The sequence below is a fragment of the Colias eurytheme genome, chromosome 27 (genome assembly GCF_061535395.1).
Source record: "Colias eurytheme isolate Ceu_HAF_F1 chromosome 27, ilColEury1 Martin Lab GWU primary, whole genome shotgun sequence".
Classification (NCBI taxonomy): Eukaryota; Metazoa; Arthropoda; class Insecta; order Lepidoptera; family Pieridae; genus Colias; species Colias eurytheme.
The window spans coordinates 1,017,018-1,038,061 of NC_143006.1; the positions used below are offsets into that span (position 1 = coordinate 1,017,018).

General features: G+C 33.5%; 1 protein-coding gene across 1 annotated transcript; it reads right to left on the minus strand.

Annotated features, from left to right (window-relative positions):
• Window positions 1-1,057: 1,057 nt before the first annotated feature.
• Window positions 1,058-20,458, minus strand: LOC149896740 (uncharacterized). Its single transcript, XM_090117341.1, has 24 exons — window positions 20,371-20,458; window positions 19,004-19,082; window positions 18,534-18,673; window positions 17,836-18,061; window positions 17,100-17,352; window positions 16,122-16,256; window positions 15,711-15,797; window positions 15,326-15,417; window positions 14,875-14,941; window positions 13,198-13,329; window positions 10,881-10,968; window positions 10,409-10,532; window positions 9,652-9,769; window positions 8,433-8,570; window positions 7,651-7,789; window positions 6,949-7,090; window positions 6,403-6,543; window positions 4,829-4,888; window positions 2,929-2,991; window positions 2,653-2,701; window positions 2,498-2,569; window positions 2,174-2,233; window positions 1,771-1,847; window positions 1,058-1,431 (listed from the first exon to the last, which is right to left on the minus strand). Exons 2-24 carry the CDS (start codon window positions 19,079-19,081, stop codon window positions 1,345-1,347), a joined length of 2,568 nt encoding a protein of 855 aa, XP_089973467.1. The 5' UTR covers window position 19,082; window positions 20,371-20,458; the 3' UTR covers window positions 1,058-1,344.
• Window positions 20,459-21,044: the final 586 nt, after the last annotated feature.

Sequence of the window (21,044 nt, forward strand, 5' to 3'; positions counted from 1 at the left end):
GATGTTATTGTCAGAGTTACTCAAAATAGAGAAATAAACCATCCACGCGAAGACCGACATCCGCGCGGACGGAGTCGTAGTAAATAAATATAAAGCTAATGAAGTAAAATTTTAATTTGTAAAATTAAATTGTAAAACTGACATGATTAAAAAGAGCAACTATGGAGTTTCTTGCCGATTCTTCTCCGTAGATACTGCTTTCCGAATCGGTGGTAAATATGTACCTATGACGTTTGAAAAGTACTAATTGAATAAATAAATGTTTGAGTTTCTGGTTGTGATGTTTACCTAATTTCTCAATAGATGGCGTTGAGTGTTCACGGCTCAGAAAAATTTTGCTTACAGCGAAATAGGTTCACTTATCGAATATGAATTAAGTATATCGATTTTCTCTATTCTATTATTTAAGGCTGGGTTGTACCATGTTACTTTAGCAATATCAAACATGAGTAACGGTTAGGGAAAATATTAGTTGTCATTTGACAATTTTAACTAAGAGACTGATAACTTTCCTCCAGTGGGACACTCTCTAACTTTAACGATCCGTAAAAAGAACTTACAGCGTAACTACCAGAGTATGGTGAAACCGGGTTTAAAAATTATACGTTGTGTTGCAAGCCAATTCGCAGTCATAGTAAAAGTCAGCGTTACTGTTAAATTTGACATTAACTTTAACTATAAAATGGTGCAACCAAGCGTAACAATTTTCAAACACGACCAGTGTTTTTCATTTACAATAATTAAATTTAATATTGATATCTGTGAAGTATTTTATATTTTGTATGAAAACGAAGTTTTGTGTCAGTGCAAGTTTGTGTTTTTAAAGTGTAAATAATTATTGGCTTATATTTAAGAATCTATGCGAATGTTTATTGAAATCGTTCTATGCAATATTTACTGACTGACTTACATTGTTAGCTAATGTTTATAATATTTTAAATATTACATTCCTATCTGACAAAAAAAATATCTCAGTAGTGCCTTAGAAAATTGTTTTTACTTTTAATATCTTGGTTAGGTTGAAGGTGATAGGAATCAGAAAAAAAAACACAAAATATATAAAAATATAACTTTATTTACACTAACTTACAACTAAACATATATTACAGTTACAACAAATGTAAAAGACCGTTAAACACAAAAAATTTAATACATCTGACAGAAGAATCTATTTTATTATTTACATCAATTAACGTAAAAATTTAGTTAAAATTGATTACTATAATAAATTTATTTCAGTTCAGTCAAAATCAAAGAACTTCCCAATACATATTTGGTTATTACAATTACATGGTAGTGTATATAATATTACATTAAAAGGCAAAAGTTTGTATGTATGTTTGTCTATTGACTGACAGCCACCCAACCGCTGTTTCCATCCGCTAGTTGTATTTGAATCAAACGAACTGTGTTATTGCCGTCGCTTAGTATCTGTAAAAAGAAAATACATATTAATAAAGGTATGTTAATATTTTATAGTTTTTATGTTTTTTTCTTCAATTCTAGATTTGTTTTAAATTCTTCATAAGCAATCTTATAAAATATTGTTATTATTAATATTTTATGAAGAAAAAATCATAACAAATAGGTCTTTCAAATTTGAAATTTGTAAATAAAATGTTTTATATTTACTAATGTAGTAGATTTTGTTTTTGTTGTACAAAATAATATTTGTAGCGGATTTTGAAAATTCTTTTACCAATAGAAAACTATGTTTAAATTAAATTTATTTTATAGTATGTATAATTTAAATAATACAAGTATATTCACATGGGCTTGTTCGAGTTGCTCCGCTGTGATATTCTCCAAGACAGTTCCTTCTATTTTTTCAACACCTTCCAAATGCTCTGAAAATAAACATTATTGAGTATGTTTTATCAAAATATTATATAAGAAAAGGTCTCTAAATAAATAAACAGCGTGAAGTTTGCGTAAAAATAAGTAATTTATTTGCACATATGTTTAAAAAATAAAAAAATATATTAAAAAAATCCATTTTTGGTAGTAATTGAAAAATTAAATTCAATAAAACGTTGTCTTTCTATTTATATCAAAAACTTTAATAAGAATCTCATTAATCATCATTTAACTTACTACATTGTAAAATATATTATGCAAAAACTACAGTAATTCCTTAGATATATTTAATATACAAAAGTATATAAATACTTACGTATAGTTAGCAAGGCTGTTTCTTCACCTTCAACTTCAGGCACCAAGTTCAATGATTTTCCTGAAAAAATAAAAATACAATTAAATACTATATTACAAAAATAACTTATTTAATTATTCGACTTGAAAAATATTTAAACCAGTACTAGTACCCACGATATATTGAAAAGTTACAAAAAAATAATCAAAGTTCAAAATAGCAAAACTGCTGTCAATAAAATTTATCAAAAAAAGAGATCATTGAAGAATTACACATATTTTTAAAACGCGTAAAACCGCGGGTAAGACTAGTACATATACTTAAATAACTATATAAGTATCTCACCATCAGACATCATAAACTTTTTATCCGTACTTATTATATATTTTGTTGTATTGTCTTCCCCTTCCAATTCAACTGTAAAAAAATATATTTTTATTAAAATTATTAATGAAATAAAACATTTCAAACATATTTTTCTAAAAGTTTAATACACTTACCAACTTTTTCAGCAGAATCAAGTTCTAAAACATCGGCCGATTCGTAAATCTGAAAATAAAATATTTTTTTTACATGTATTTTTAAATTTAATCTATATTATATTAGATTATAAGGAATATCATTTAGGAATCCATCTATCTTATATTCTATCTTTCTGTTTGTGTAATAATTTTCAAAATTGGTTCACTAGTTTTTGAGTTTTTCTATTACAAAAAAATAATGAAAAATCCAAAGGTAAATTGTAAAATAATTTTATTTAAGAAATAAATACTTACGGTTTCCATTAGTTTATCGTCTCTCTTTTTATCCCGCACGATGACAGATTGCGTTTTAATTTCCTGAAAAAAAAAATATTTTTAATACAAAAAATTAGGGATGTAACGATACATGATTTTGCCGATACGATACCGATACCGATATTTGTAGTAATGTATCGGCGATACCGATACCGATACCGATATCGATGGCTTGGTAGAAAATAAATAGTGAATTATGCATAAAAAGTGACCAACATTTAACAGAGACGACTGTTAATCGTATTCTTTCAAATAAAAATGCCAAATTAAAAAACAACAAAACCATTTATTTTAGTATTATTATTTTACGAAGTCAGTAAAACTTTAAGTAATACACATACAATCAGTACCTAATAAAAGTTTACTATATTGGTAGAGTTTTTTCAGAAAACAAAGTGCGCACGCGCGGGCGGCCTCCCGCATCGTTCATTGGGCGCGGATTTTTGAATTATTTGATATCAAAAAAATTGGTTGTTTGTAAAGTAGGTTTACGATCGAGATGTTTACGTGATAACATAATGCAGTGGCAGCGCTCGAGATGAAACGGGAGATCGGTCCGTCTCTCTCTCGTTATACCTGCGATCGCGCTCGTGAGGTTTTGGTGTGACACAAGTTTATGAACATGTCACCCGACTAAAACGATTTTAAAAACGTTATCACGTTAAAAATTAAAAAAATTCAAAATTATTTATTTCTTTCCTTTACATAAACAAATTTGTGATTGGAACACTCCTAGTAAGCAAATAAAATGCTTGTGTCAGGAGGTTCCGCTCTTCCTTAACACTATTACAGAAACAGAATATATAAATAACTAATATATAAACAGAAATATTACTTTAGGACACAGGATATTCACGGAGGTTCTGTTATTTTTGTACATGATAGTGTAAAATGTAAAGAACGAACTGACATTGTTAGTCTTTCTGTAGAACGGACCATTGAACTGTCCTGTGTGGAGCTGGAGCGTTATATTATTGTTTGCGTTTATAGACCCCCTTCCAGTGAATATAATATGTTTGAGACAGTCATGGAAGAAATATTAAAGCGTTTAAGTAGGAGTAAAAAAAAAGTTATAGTATGTGGTGATTTTAATATTGATATACTTTTACAAACACAAACGGCAACACGAATTGTTAATTTGTTTCAGTCATTTAATCTGTATAAACTTTTTAATGAACCCACACGAATCACACCTACTTCTGCAACCTGTATTGATAATATACCTATACTGCGACTGCAACTGTTTAGAGAAAAATATTCTCAATACACTCACTTCGGATCACTGTGGCCAGAAATAGTTTTAAACAATATGAATGAATACAATGCAAAAACATAAAAGAAAAGGAAGAATTTAATAAAAAAATATCGGTATCGGTTGATTTATTATCGGCGATACCGATATATCGGCTTGCCGATATATCGGCCGATATATCGGTATCGGTATCGGTATCGTTACATCCCTACAAAAAATGTATTTATTACAAAAAAAAAAGTACATTTCAATCGTCATTTTAACTTTGTGTTAATCACACGTGTCAGAAGTGAAACTTCATTAGCAAGATTCAAAGACAAAAATCGTCGCCTTACTCCATGACGTGACGGTATTGCCATGACGCGACCTTGAAATTTTACTCTCAACGCGCCTAAAGAAGTTTCACTTCACAAATGTTTAAGGGCTGATTTTTCAATCCTTGGTTAAAACTTATTCGTCGAATAATGTATAAAACTACCATTTTAAAAACGTAATTCTCTTTAAATATAATTGCCCGTATTTGACAGTTTACGTGACATTTTAATATTATCGTGTAATACTTTATTGGACGGATAAGTTTTATCCAAGCATTGAAAAATCGGCCCTTAATGAAGTAAATATACTTACATTATCTTCAAGTTTACTAATTCGCGGTTGGTTGATGACAATCGACTCTGACACGTGGCCCTGTTAATTGAAATAAATACAATTTCTTATTAAAAATGTAGGATTTTTTAAAGAGTATATAATTTATGTGTAGTGTAGTATTATTAAAAAGTTTTTATTTTTATCTTTTTTTATAATATTTGTGTATTATGATAACAAGAATACAGATTTCTTGTTTAAAATATTAGTTTGATATTATAAATATTTTTTTCTGAATTGCATGAGTGCGTGTGAGTTATAGTGTTTGTATAGAGATATATCTGTGTTTGTATGCATATGCAGTTTTTTTGTGAAGGTGTATGTGTTTGAATGCACACATGCACACAAACAAAAAGGTCGTGTTCCATCGTTACAATAAATTCATTGAAAAATCTTTCATATTGGTTGAGATGGTTGTTAATCATCTCAATAGATGGCGCGCGGTGTGTCCCTTAGACACAAAACTGAAAGAATAGAATAAATTCGATTGCTCTGGCGGGTCACGAGTGGCTGAGTTGGTCAGGCATCCGCCCCGGAATGGCGCGAAAGGATGCGGGTTCGAGTCCCGCCCCGTGATCGAATTTTTTCTATTCTTTATATTAAATTTAAAGGTATAATATTTTATTTTATTTTATTAATATGTGTGTACGCACGGCGGTGTGCATGTGGTGTGTGAGCAGGTGTGTGTGTACGCACGGCGGTGTGCATGTGGTGTGTGAGCAGGTGTGTGTGTACGCACGGCGGTGTGCATGTGGTGTGTGAGCAGGTGTGTGTGTACGCACGGCGGTGTGCATGTGGTGTGTGAGCAGGTGTGTGTGTACGCACGGCGGTGTGCATGTGGTGTGTGAGCAGGTGTGTGTGTACGCACGGCGGTGTGCATGTGGTGTGTGAGCAGGTGTGTGTGTACGCACGGCGGTGTGCATGTGGTGTGTGAGCAGGTGTGTGTGTACGCACGGCGGTGTGCATGTGGTGTGTGAGCAGGTGTGTGTGTACGCACGGCGGTGTGCATGTGGTGTGTGAGCAGGTGTGTGTGTACGCACGGCGGTGTGCATGTGGTGTGTGAGCAGGTGTGTGTGTACGCACGGCGGTGTGCATGTGGTGTGTGAGCAGGTGTGTGTGTACGCACGGCGGTGTGCATGTGGTGTGTGAGCAGGTGTGTGTGTACGCACGGCGGTGTGCATGTGGTGTGTGAGCAGGTGTGTGTGTACGCACGGCGGTGTGCATGTGGTGTGTGAGCAGGTGTGTGTGTACGCACGGCGGTGTGCATGTGGTGTGTGAGCAGGTGTGTGTGTACGCACGGCGGTGTGCATGTGGTGTGTGAGCAGGTGTGTGTGTACGCACGGCGGTGTGCATGTGGTGTGTGAGCAGGTGTGTGTGTACGCACGGCGGTGTGCATGTGGTGTGTGAGCAGGTGTGTGTGTACGCACGGCGGTGTGCATGTGGTGTGTGAGCAGGTGTGTGTGTACGCACGGCGGTGTGCATGTGGTGTGTGAGCAGGTGTGTGTGTACGCACGGCGGTGTGCATGTGGTGTGTGAGCAGGTGTGTGTGTACGCACGGCGGTGTGCATGTGGTGTGTGAGCAGGTGTCGCCGCATAAAGCCGGCTCCACACGCGACACACTCGTACGGTTTGCGGTCCGAGTGCACGAAGCGGTGCATGTTGCGGTTGTCGCGCGAGTTGAAGCCTTTGCCGCACACCTGTAGACAAGTTTATAAAAATAAATCAAAAAATCGCAAAAAACCCTAAATAGGATAAAAAAAGACGTGTGACACTCGGGGACTGCCGCGGTAAAGCTATTGCATGCTATGCCTTCAAGCCACACCTCCGCCCGTCGGAGTGGGGAGCGTGAGGTTTTTTCGTTATGGAATTTCAAGGCCCGCGATAGAAGCTATGCAATAGCTTAAAACGCATCCTAAATGACATGGATAGCTAAAACGCACTATTTACCAACGACAAAGTCTGTCAATTATTTAAAAGTGTAAAGTGCAATTTTTCAGCCTAGATATTGTTAGGAGACTAAATAGTGATAAAGGTTACCTTTTTACCGCAGTCAAGTCTATTAAACGACACAAACAATATACATACATTTTCACGAAACTCACCTCACAAATATACGGTTTCTCGCCGCTATGTATCCTTATATGTTTCTTATAATGCTCCGGATACACGAATGTAGCGGCACACACTTCACACTTGAGCGGCCTTTCGCCCGTGTGACTCGACTTTATGTGGTAGTCTAGCAAACTGCAAATGTTGGCTTTTTATATTTAATTTTCTCAGTTAGGTATTGATTTAAATGTCGTAGGATGGCACTGAAAATCAGCAGTGTAATTTAAATGTCTCAGGATGACGCTGAATATTAGTGTTGAGATATCATTTTTACAGAGAAATTTAAAGTTTGTACTGTTTTATTTCTCAATAGCTGCGCTCCGCGGTTTCACCCGCGTGGCTCCGCTCCTGTTGGTCTAAGCGTGATGATATAAGCCTTCCTTGATGAATGTGCTACCTAACACTGAAATAATTTTTCAAATCGGACCAGTAGTTACCGAGATTAGCGCGTTCAAACAAACAAACTCTTCCAGCTTTATAATATTAGTATAGGTTCTCACAATGAAATGTGTATCTTTTCGTGTATTCGTGTAGAATATAAAGTTATATTTTGAGTCTGACCCTTATGTTAAAATTTTTGTGTAATATGTGTGTGTGCATATTTTTGTGTAATGTTTGTGTGTGCATATTTTTGTGTAATCTTTGTGTGTGCATATTTTTGTGCAATGTGTGTGTGTGTGTATGTGTATACTCACCGACGCCGCTTAAACCGTTTAGGGCAGTGTGTACACTGGTGCCGCTTATCGTCCAAGTGTGTGGCTCGTCGGTGCGAGTGCAGGTTCGAGCGCTGCGAGAAACGAGCCCCGCACGTTTCGCACTCGAATGGACGCTCGCCTGAGAGCGAGAGAGAGAGAGATATCAGAGAGAGAGAGGGATAGATGGTAACGTGAGTGTACAGTGGTCATAATATACATAATATAATTGCGAAGGTGTATGTAAATACCAGCCAAAGTAATAATTTCACTTTATCAAATATCAGCACTAGTAATTATTTCACTTTATGAAATATCAACAAGAGTAATTATTTCACTTTATCAAACAAATCAGCAAAAGTAATTATTTCACTTTATGAAATATCAACAAAAGTAATTATTTCACTTTATCAAACAAATCAGGAAAAGTAATTATTTCTCTGTATCAAACAAATCAGCAAAAGTAATTATTTCACTTTATGAAATATCAACAAAAGTAATTATTTCATTTTTCAATGAATACATTTTAGATATAGTTTTTTTTTAAAGTTAAATCCAACAAAAGAGATTGTCAGAGACTTTAGGAACGCTTTGGTGCTTTTTAAAAATAAAACATATTATATTGTCTTATAAAAATTTCATTTCCTTTTACATTTTTTTGACTCCATCATTAAAGCGTACTTTTACTTTATTTCAACTTTATGATAATTATCTCTTCGTAAACCTATTGTTTTCTCAAAATCCATTTTTTTATATTTTTAAAGCTTTTAAACACAAAAACTCACCAGTATGTATACGCATATGATCTCTAACCTCAGCCCGTCTTGCGAATGCCTTTTCACAAACCGAACAAACGAACGGCTTCTTGCCTGAATGTACTACACCGTGTACTTCTAAATTGTGTTGAGTTCCGAACGCTTTGCCTGGAAAAATATATTTGATGAAATTATATTTTTGGTTTTATGGCATTCAAAAGCTTTATAAGTATAAATTTATAAAGAATAGAAAAAATTCGATCACGAGGCGGGACTCGAACCTAATGCCCCGGAATGGAGCGAAAGGATGCGGGTTGGAGTCCCGCCTCGTGATCGAATTTTTTCTATTCTTTATAAATTATATGTGATTTAAAAGTAAAAAAAAAATATTACTACTATGATTTAACACTAGTTCTATTTATTTATATCTACCTACATTTTTTTTAAATATTTGCAAATGCGCATCCGAGTGATTGATATCTTATATATAAAATTCTCGTGTCACAATGTTAGTCTGCATACTCCTCCGAAACGGGTGGATCGATTCTCATGAAATTTTCTGTGCATATCGGGTAAGTCTGAGAATCGGCCAACATCTATTTTTCATATGTACCACGGGCGAAGCCGGGGCGGGCCACTAGTGTATTTATAAAATAATTGCATATTGCATTTAGGGCCGATTTTTCAATGCTTGGATATATTAAAAACTACCGTCCGTCGTCCGTACGTCCGCCCCGGCTTCGCCCGTGGTACATGATTACGTTTTCTCTACATAAGAACCATCCTCGTACTTCAAGGAATATAATAAAAAAAGAATTATCGAAATCGGTTCAGCCGTTCTCGAGTTATGTGCTTACCAACACATTTTGCGATTCATTTTTATATATAAGATTTCAAAAAGGACTTGTACTAATTGTATTGAATTTTTTATGTTTATGTACACATTTTATTTATTCGTATTTTGAACATTTTCAATTAGTATAGTTTTAATAACTCTTAGGCGCGGGACATATACAAGCGCCTGCAGGCGCGCCGCGCCGCAGGCGTGCATCGGGTGCGCTATTGGCATTTTGTATGAAATAATTTTGGAAAGGCGCAACCTTGGCGCAACCTTGGCACAACTTGGCACAACACAAAAATTCTTTCATACAAAATGTATAAGAAGCACGTGGTGCAAAACAGATTCAAGAGGTGCGCTTATGGCACGCCCGCGCCAAGCCGCTTGTGTTTGACCCGCGCCTTAACTTACCACAAACATTGCACACGAAATCTTTTGTTCCCGAATGTATTTTCTCGTGATGATGCAAATTGTGTTGAGTGAAAAACGATTTTCCACACTGATTGCATTTGAACGGACGTGGACGTTCCTGGAAAATAAAATAAAATCATAGTATTATCTCGATTTTACGAAAGTATTATACATCACTACATAGTATAAAACAAAGTCGCTTTCTGTCCCTATAATCTTTAAAACTACACAATGGATTTTGATACGGTTTTTTTGAAGTTAAACTTCTTTATCGGGGTTGGACAAAAATTTAGTGTAACATTTTTTCGTTACGCGTGACATTCTTCCGTTACGCGCCATCTTTTTCTCATCCCTACCACGCGTGATTCGACGTATTTCTGTAAAGTTGCATATAGTAAATTATTTTTTGAAAAATAAGGTCATAAAGAAGTTTCACTTCTTACGTGTGTACACTAGTACACGCACACATTTTTTTTAATAGATTGAAGATGAAGATTTTACTATGTAATATATTAAGTTTTAGAAAAAGCGGGCGAAACCGCGAGCGGAAAGCTAGTATTTTATAATAAGACTAGCGGTCCGCCCCGGCTTTGTCCGTTGTTTTATTTCGCAATAAAAGGTAGCCTATGTTCTTTCTCAGGGTCCAAAAATTTGTCTGTACAAAATTTCATCAAAATCGGTCCAGTAGTTTATGCGTGAAAACCATACATACATACAAAACTTTCCTCTTTATAATATTAGTATAGATAATACTCACAAGATGAGTTTTCAAATGTGACTGTTGCGTATATCTCGACGCAAAGGACTTATTGCATATTTCACAAGGGTATGGACGCTTGCCTGTATGTGTGTTTGTGTGTTCGTTTAGCAGTAACCGGGAACTGGAAATCAAAATAAGATATATAAGATATATTATACAATCGTTTTATATTAGTTACATACTTAAAATGAAATAGTTCTAATCGTATAGGATGTAATTTCACTTATTTCGATGACATTTTAATTATTTTGAAATAAAAAATTGCGTATGGCACCTATTTAGCAACGAAAACAACGTCTTGCAATAAAAAATTTATGTCTGATGGATCTATCTAAAGGCAAAAGATTACAAAATTACGCGTTAATAAATGACTTTAAAGTTAAGTATATTTTCCTGTGCGCACTAATAAAATTATCAAAACACCTTATATAAGTGTATATAATTTATTTTTGTTTGCTTCAATATTTACCTAAATTTCTTCTTACACACGTTACATTCGTGGGTTTTGCTCTTGTCAGCAGGTTGTACTATTTGATTTGATTTCTCCGCGTGTTGTTCTGGAATTAAAAAATATAACAATTAACCTTTTGAACGCCAATGACATCTATAGATGTCATGCGCAATCGTGCCCTGTGCGCCAGCGACACCTATACATGCCAAGAAACAGATCATAGATAAATACAAAATAAACATATTAAACCTTTACTTTTACGTGTTTTACTTATACAGTTTATGAACTGAATCCCCAGTTATTACATAATTGTACACAGTAAACAAAATTGCAAAGTAGTTATTCAAATATTTGATGACAAAAAATAACTTAATTAATGGCTAAAAAAGCATTTTCTCTCGCGCCAATGACATGTATACGTGCCTACTAGTGATGTAGTGTAATATTCAAGTAACTTCATTAAAATTTCAGCGAAATTACTCTAATTCGCTTAATTTTTGTAATAACTACAAAAAAAATATATAAGCTTAGTCACTGAGAAAAAAGGTAAATACTACATTCTTTGGTATAATACCATATTGTCTATATTGTGGATATTGTTGATTTGAATATTTTCCTTTTCGCCAATCATGCGCATCCCTAGCACAGTATCGATATGCAATCCCTTCTGCGCCATTGACATGAATAGATGTCGGACTGGTGACGTCGTAAGCGCGTGCCGTGTTGTTAAGTGCGGAAAGTTGTAAAAATATTTTATCGAGTATTGCCGAGAGTGTGAGTGCCTTTATTAGAATATTCTTATGATACAAATTGTCGCTATGTCATATCAAAATATGGTAATTGACCTAAATAGGTACAAATACTAATTATATGTAGGTACATATAATTAGTATTTGTAAATGATTGGAAAATAAATATGTAGTTTAATGCAATTCCCTTTATTTAAAGGTAATAGTTGTTTTGATATTTACAAATAAACACTCCACAATAATACCTATAGTTCATATAAACTTAATAAATAAACTCGATAAGTTATAATAATATACAGCTACACATCCCTAATCAGAAGCGAGAGATTATAAAAAAAAGGATGGTTGCCCGCGCCATTGGCATGTATACATGCCAATGGGGCGTAACTGATAGAGAATAGTGCTGTAACTTGCTGCAATTTTATATGTATTTTTGTATCTCAAAAGGTTGATTTTTTTTGTTGATAGTTGCTATTTAATGTGGTCTTAAGTTTTTACAGTAGGAGATGAGGTTAAATAAATATTATTTTTGTGTTATAAGCTGTTTATTCAAATATTCAGACGTGAATTATTATGTTTATCGATAACATTTTGGAATCCCTACTATTTTCAAGGTTATCTCATTGAATTTGTGGCTTGGCGTGGAGGGCACGGCGATGCGTTTTTGCTCTGGCGGTCAAAAGGTTAAATAACAAAATAAGTAGCAAAACCTGTGATTTATGGCTAAAAGTTAACATTCTTCGCTCCTATTTTATTTTTAGTTTTATAGCATTAGTATTATATTTAGAAAAAACAATTATAAATGTTTTTCATTGGATGGATGGATGGACACTGTTTTTCGTGTCCTCCCTAAATATGCGGATTGTACAGTCCCCGGCACGTAAGTTGGCAAGGTTTTGGCGTAGTGGGGGCAAGTTCGCGCATCCTACACTTAGTGGAACAAAAAACTGGTCACTTTTATTGATTGTTATTATGGTTATTGCCATCATTTATTTTTAATCTTGTAGTTAAACAAAGCGGAGGAATTCGTGACATTTAATGGGTGTTATAAATAAAACATAATATTATGCATTTTTTTATTCAGTAAAAAAAAATATTATTGTTAAAAATTATAAATTCTCGTCGTCACTATCGGTTAATAATACTGTTACACCTGGCATCAAACTAGAACTACCACCTGAGCTGGTGGAAGGAGAGAGCATTGTAATACACGTTACAAAAACTAAAGTTAAAACAACAACTATAACACTAACAAAGCCAAAACAAAATCAAAACTTAATTTAAAACTGAACTCGTAACAAAAAGTCAACAAAAACAAAGGGTACAACTTTCGTGCACGCAAGTGTAATCGGGAGCGAACGGAACGTAGACGCGGTGCGGGAGGCAAGGGTCGACTGACGCACCAATAGCGAGTCGTGATCGGCGCTACGTTATACCCCGCGTCCCGCTTGACCACCAAAGAGACCTAAAGAACGACTTCTGCGCATCTAACGACTCTTGCCAAGTTACGTGCCGGGGACTGTATGTAGTTATTCAAACTCGAATATTTATTTTTCCCCAATTTTACTAATTACATTATATCTCACCAATATGCTGTACATAATCAGCCCTTCGTCTCAACATAACCCCACAGTGACATATATACAATCTCGCTCCGTGCAATGATTTCAAGTGTTTCATCGTTGCGACTGCATCATCTAACAATTCTGGCTCCGAACCTGTAAATATTAGTTTTATTACATGATTATTATGGGAAAATATATTTCAAACTCAAACATTTATTTATTCAAATAGATTTCTTCGAGAAGCACTTTTGAAACGTCATTACATATTTTTTACATTTACCACCGATTCGGAAAGCAGTATCTATGGAGAAGAACCCTGCCCACCATACACTAAAGTGCAGTAACAGCAAAATCACGATTTCGAGTAAAACGCATTTAAAGTTAAGAATTGATTTTAAAAAATCAACAGAATGATAAGCAAAAAAATTTGAATGCAGAAAGGTTGTAAAGGCATAGGTTCACACGTTAAAGCAATAAAAAAAAATATATCTTAATAACTGAATTTATTATGGCCATTTATTCTTTTTGGTGCCTATTACTGCATAGCCTTTTTTGTAAAAAATACCATTTTAAACTTAGTAAAATGCAGCAAAAAGCCCTATTACTGCGTTTGGATCAGTTATTTTGTCAAGAAACCCAACTAACATGCAGTAAGGTCAAAAAAATACTGCATTTTAGTTAGTTTTTTAAGAAAAAAGTGTTCAATTTACTAGTGCAGTAAGAAAAATAGCTAGTTCACAGTTGCAGTATTTAAAACATTAACTGCACTTTAGCTAGGAATAATCATATCTGTGTCATTATGTTATCCAAACTAATCTGCAGTAATGCTGTATTTTACTGCGTGTTAGTCAGTTTATAATGATAAAAGAATGTTAAGTATTCACAACTAAAATGCGACAAGCTTTGATTTTACTGCATTTTAGTTGGGAGTTCGTGACAATAAATTGTATTTTCTTAATTTGCAGTAAAAATAGCTTGTATGGCGGTAAATTTTACTGCGTATTAATTTTTTTTTTTTAATTTTTTTCCAGAAATATAAAACTATCTAAAGAACGGTAAAATTATATTGCTTACTGCATTTTAGTTATGAAACCTTAAAATTTAATCTGCAGTATAATTTATACTGTATTTTAGTTGGGAAATCACGCCAAATTGTTAATTTTTTTCGTTTGCAGTAAGTGAAAACTGTTAAATAAAAACCATTCTTATAGTCTTAGAAATAAGTAAGTTAATTCAATAGAAAGCTTAAGAAACCCGCTTTCAGAATCACTAATAAAACGAAAAATCACAAAAGGGCTGTTACTGCTCTTTAGTCTCTGGTGGGCAGAACCGGCAAGAAACTCCATAGTTGCTGTTTTAAATCATGTCAGTTTTACAAAATATTATAATCATATATTGTAATAATATGCCAAAGAACTGTCCTGTGGTTTTTACACGACAACCCTCCATGGGTTTTATCGTCTATTATATAATATTTTGTAGTTATAAATAATTTTCTAGGGAAATGTTAAACAGAAACAGGTCAATGTAATAAAAAAAGAGCGTGTGTGTCGAGCACACGTGTCAGAAGTGAAGCTTCTTTTCAAAGATACCAAAATCGTCGCATTACTTTATAACGTGACGGTATTGCCATGACGCGATTCAATTCAATTTTCAATTCAATTCAAAAAATATTAGAAAGAAATGAAACAATCTCACCTGCTTTGGAATTTTTTTCGCACAGCAGACATTTAAATTTATCACCATCCTGTTCTACCATTTGTATCTAAAATATTAAAATATAAAATCAATAATAGTAAGTATATAAAATCAAAAAAGACATCATTATTTAAGTAATATCCTATTTAGTATGACATAAATATTTTTACATATTTAAAAATTGTAGAATTAACAGTACTTTAATTTTCATTAAAATTTAAAACCTTCAAATCTATAATTTGTTATGATAACTAGCTTACCGCCCGCGGCTTCGCCCGCTTTGTCTAAAACCTAATAAATTATATACTAAAACCTGCCTCTTGAATCACTCTATCTATTTAAAAAAAACCGCATCAAAATCCGTTGCGTAGTTTTAAAGATTTAAGCATACAAAGGGACATAGGGACAGAGAAAGCGACTTTGTTTTATACTATGTAGTGATTTTACTTACTGGCATCTCGCTACTAGGGCTACTATCTCCGATTTTACTCTCAACAGATTTTACTTCATACATTTCACCGGAATCCACTTTAATGAAGGCACCTGAAATATTAACAATTTATTATCTTCTCTATACATATAAAACTAGATCTCCTCCCGCGGCTTCGCCCGCGTTCTCAAAGAGAAACCCACATAGTTTCCGTTCCTGTGGGTTTTTCCGGGATAAAAAGTAGCCTATGTCTTATTCTGGGCCTTCTAATACATATATTTTCACGCTCAACTACGAGCCAGAATGTTTAAGAATCTATGTAATCTGTACCCACCTAACATCTTTGTAATTCTACATTCTGCAAATAAAGAAAATATGAATTTGAAAGCTAGTGATTATATATTACCTTGTTCGTTAGCAGCGGCTATTATAGCATTAGCTGTTTCTTCGTCGCCTGACATTTGGAGCTCTATGTGCGATCCTGAGTTTGAATCTGTAAATAATTTATTGATAATTGTTAATTATTTAAATTCTAGCGTTGTATATGTTTTACGTAATTTAAGGTTCGTAAGAGGAATGGTTGGATTCCAATACAGAAATGAGATATATACTATCAAGGTTGTATAAACGCCCGCCTTGACGAATAACGAATTTTGATGCGTTTTTTTAATAGATATAGTGATTCAAGAGGAATGTTTTAGTATATAATTTATTAGGTTTTAGACAAAGCGGGCGGTAAGCTAGTTTTATACTATTTAACTAGGAAAAACTCTATCAAAAAGGGACTTTTACCATACATAGATAATTTTAAATTTACCTTGATCATCGTTATTGTCCAAACTATCGTTATCATGAGGCACGACCAATGATATCTCGTTATCACCGTATATAAACTTTTGCCCTGACATTACACCTATTATGGGACCATTTTCACTCTCTATTACAACTGCGTCTGAAATTTAATAAATAATTTTCATATTATTAATATTATATATTGTACTTTTACAACTGCGTCTGAAAATTAATAAGCAATTGTTTCATATTATTAATCCATACTAATATTATAAATGCGAAAGTAACTCTGTCTGTCTGTCTGTTGCTCAATCACGCCTAAACTACTGAACCAACTTGCATGAAATTTGGTATGGAGATATTTTGATACCCGAGAAAGGACAAAGGCTACCTTTTATTGCGAAACATGTACCACGGGCGAAGCCGGGGCGGACTAGTATTATATATAGTTCAATATATATTATATTACAGAAAAATAATGGAAGTTATTTTAGTAACTATGATCATTATTGTTATAATATAAGAGGATATTATTAACCCATTGACCACCGAGCGGCCCGATCGGGCCGAGACACAATAGATTTTCTATTGTGTCTGTGATCCGAGGACTGACGGATTAATATCTAATGGAAATGCCACTTTTTGAAAAAAAGAGCGTGTTTGCCGAGCACAAGTGTCAGAAGTGAAACTTCTTTGGCAAGATTCAAAGATACCAAAATCGTCGCCTTACTTCATGACGTGACGGTATTGCTATGACGCGACCTTGGAATTTTACTCTCAACGCGCCTAAAGAAGTTTCACTTCAAAAATCTGGGAAAGTTTATTTCTCATTAGAACAAAATTAATTAAGTTTAATCATAATTTTATTAAGCTTTAAGATATTTTATTTAAGTAATTAAGCTTTAATTACTTAAATAAAATATCTACATAATATATTTATATTTTCTAGAAATATGTTAAGTAAGTATATAAATTAATAACAATTAAAAACTTCAAAACTAACCTTCATCAATCTCCATAGGTTTCTCTTCATGATTTTCCTCATCTTTTTGTTCATTCGTCACTCTAACATAGCCTTTTGCTAAACCATTTAGGGTGAAATTGCCTTTATTCAATAGTGTTGCTATCGTCTCAGGTTCTATAATAACTCTTGGTATGCTTGATAATTGATTTATATCCATTTCAGTTTTAATTGTCGATGTTATTTCTGTTGCGTCTGTTGTTTCTGTTAAGTTCGGTAAACTTGATACTGACGGCTGAAAATAGAGAATAGAAAAAGATGAGAAATTGGTTTTATGAAACCACGGAAAAAATGAAATTTAGGCACAAAATTATCGTATTTGTACGATAATTATCGTACGGTTCGACCGTCACGCGACATGCGCTACACAGACCAAAAAGTTTGAGACGATGTAATAAAAGTTTCACTTTAATACCTTTTTAAATTAACGCAAGTGGTTTGATGTAATAGAAATGTGATATTTAGGATCTCTGCTTCCTCAATTTGGTTTTGGTAATCGACATAGTACATAATGCAATTTTATAAATTACTAGCGGTCTGCCCCGGCTTCGCCTGTGGTACATATTTCGCAATAAAAGGTAACCTATGTTCTTTCTCAGGGTCTAAAGATTATCTGTGTCAAATTTCAAAATTGGTCCAGTAGTATATCCGTGAAAACCATACATACATACAAACCTTTCCTCTTTATAATATTAGTATAGATGAAATCATTACTTACCATATTTTTAGGAATATTAGTAGTCACATTACTCCAACTATTTGAAGTTTTGACTCTTAAATCAAAACCGGGTGGCAAAGGCTGTAATTTAGACGCAGGCAACACTAACTTTATATTATTTTTGTCTTTTGCTTTTGCGTCGTCTACTATCAATTCCTTTTTGATGTTTCGCAACTGTTCCGATTTGTGAATGTTGTCGCGAATTGATGTTTTCATTTCGTTAAGCCTGTAAAATAATAGCATATTAGAAAATCACTAATAATAGCAGAATAATTCCGATTTTCAGAAATAATTCAAATACATATTTAACATTTCTTAACTTCATTACAATTAAAATATTTCATATTACGTTTGTACTTATCACAACCCAACAAAAAAAAATTCTTCACTGTAAAGGGAAATAATAAATCAAAATCATGTATTAGATACCCCACTATATATTAATACCCCGCCTTAATATATAGTGGGGTATCTAATACATGATTTTAGCGCGTCTCCGCGGTCTGCCCCGGCTTCGCCCGTGGCACCTACATGTTTAAACTATCCTATCTCTCAAGTTGGATCGAACTACACATGATGTGCAAATTTTATTATAATCGGTTAAGTGGTTTAGGAGTCCATTGAGGACAAACATTGTGACACGAGATTTATATATATTAAGATACATATTCAATACAATAATAAATTAATTTGCTTACCTAGCAAGCAGATAATCATATTCGAGTAGTGATTTATAGCATTTTGCGCACAAATTATTGTTTTCCTTACATTCCTGTGGCACTTCCTTTCCTGATATTTCTAATAACAGCTCGAATATTCTACTTCCCGACATAGGTGTCTGAAATTAAGAATACATGAACATTAATTTTCTGTGATATCTATACTAATATTATAAAGCTGAGTTTGTTTGAATGCGCTAATCTCAGGAACCACAGGGACGATTTGAAAAATTATTTCATTGTTAGATAGTCCATTTATCAAGGAAGGTGTAAAACTAATAGGAGTGAAGCAAAGTAGGTAAAAACACAAGACACACATAGCCTATAGCCTTCTTCGATAAATGGGCTATCTAACACCAAAAGAATTTTTCAAATCGGACCAGTAGTTCCTGAGATTACCGCATTCAAACAAGCTTTATAATATAAAGTAGATATTGTAGAGAAATTACCTTGGTTTCAAATATGTTAATCTTTGTTTTTTCCACCCCTCCATCTTGCTTATTACAAATGTAACAATGCTCTGCCATCCTGGAAATTTTACATAAGTATTATTTAAACTAATATATTTTTATTGGAAAAGTAAACTTTGAATGGACAAAACGAAATAAACAATACTCATACATCAAAATTATGTATAACAGAGCAGCCTTGTCACTATATAGTGATCTTTTTAAATAATAATAAATGTAAGCTGTGCGGGGAGGCAGCAAAAGTTGTAGGTGATAGTTAGTATTTGTAATGATATAAATTCAGATGTTTGTAAAGAGAAGAGAGAGAATATTTGAAAAGACATAAAATAAGTTAATACCTTTTTCAAGAATTTACATAATATACTATAATATATTTATTTCAAAATATTTATTATTTGTTTTGTTTTATATGTATGGATCAAAATATAGAATAGCTAGGTATGAATTAAGCCCTAAAATATGTATTATATAATAAATAACGAAAAATAAGTAAATTTAAATAACTTTAAGTTGAGCTTTTCAAAGTTTACCTTTTTGTTTACCATTTATTTCAATTACTTTTCAAGTTTAAAAACGTCTACAGCTCTATAAAAAGCAAATTCTAATGAGTTCACTTCTTAGAAAATTAATTATAACCATTCCCAGGCCATTTCTATTATATTAATTAGTAATAAATAGACATCGGATTATATGCACTAACAAAATGCCAAAATATGCATGCAAATATGCACTAAAAAAGGCCGAAATATGCACTAAAAACGACTGATATGCCTAAAATATGCACAATACAAAATCAAAAAACCTTTATTATTTTATATATTTAAATCAAAGATTGTACAAATACAGTGAATTTTCATGAAATTTAGTATAGTTTTTGTGCCAATATACAATTAGGCATTTTTACCTAATTTTCGAGCGCAAATTTGTGACGTTTGTCACCCGCGAGCCCAGTGTTGCCACCTTAGACCTTTCCGGGCTAAATCTAGCCCTTTTTTGGAATTCAACCCATGTTTTAAGTTTTAGGGTAATCTAGCCCTATTTTGAATAGCTCAAAATTTACTTAAAATGGAGCCCATTTTGTAATTTTTCGCCATTTTACCATGCCAAAATAGGGTTTGTTTACTCGCTGAGCGTTCTGATTGGCTAATAAAGGTTAGTCGACCAATCAAAACTCCCGTTACATAACGAAATATGCACTATTGGGGAAAAAGGCTAAAATATGCACTAACGCCGTAATTAGCGAGTTTTATGCATTTGCATATGCAAATATGCAAATGCATATAATCCGATGTCTAGTAATAAATCTTAATATAGAGAAATTTATAATACATTCGTTCGACAAGTACCTGCAACTTTGGTTTTATTTTGATTCCATTAGTTTCTGAAGGTTTTCGTATTGAAAAGAAATAAGTTGTCAGCCATGATTTTAGCCAGGGTCTACGCAGCTAGTACTTTCTGACTTTATATGAGAAATCTTTGTAAATCGGTGTTCGAGACCTTGTCAACAGATGGTGCTGTGTACGTTGCACCGTTTCGTTTTATCATAATTTGATAAATTAATTATTTTCAATAAAGTCATTATTTTTTGTTATACATCATCCATTCATAATAACTTATTAATCTAAATTCAGCTTATATTATCAGAAAACAAAAATCTGTTGTAATTGTGTGAAATTAAACTGAAACGCGGGCAGCCATTTTGAAGTTGGCTGTCACCTTCCTGTCAAGTGTCCATGTCAAAACATTCTGTTTCCCACCTCGTGCGATTCGGAAGTGCTCATGGTGTTTTTTCATGTTTTTTGTTTTTTCCACCGACGACCCGGCCTGTTTTTACTGACTTTGATGTTCCTGCCTTATACGATCCTACCGCTTTCCGCTTCTGACTCCGACGATTCTATATTTTGCTCTCTGACCCCGGCTACGTTTTACGGACTTGAAATAATGGCAGCTGTGAAAAAGTGTTGTGTTCCCAACTGTGGTAAGTAGATCTTAGTTTAGTTCTGATTTTTAAAAGCTTTAT

Coding starts and splice junctions, on each gene's coding strand:
- LOC149896740 (XM_090117341.1), bottom strand. CDS start 19,081: ATGGCAGAGCATTGTTACATTTGTAATAAGCAAGATGGAGGGGTGGAA. Junction 15,418..15,710: donor AGCCGCTGCTAACGAACAAG/GTAATATATAAT, acceptor TTAATATTTCAG/GTGCCTTCATTAAAGTGGAT. Junction 7,790..8,432: donor TCATATGCGTATACATACTG/GTGAGTTTTTGT, acceptor TCTCGCTCTCAG/GCGAGCGTCCATTCGAGTGC.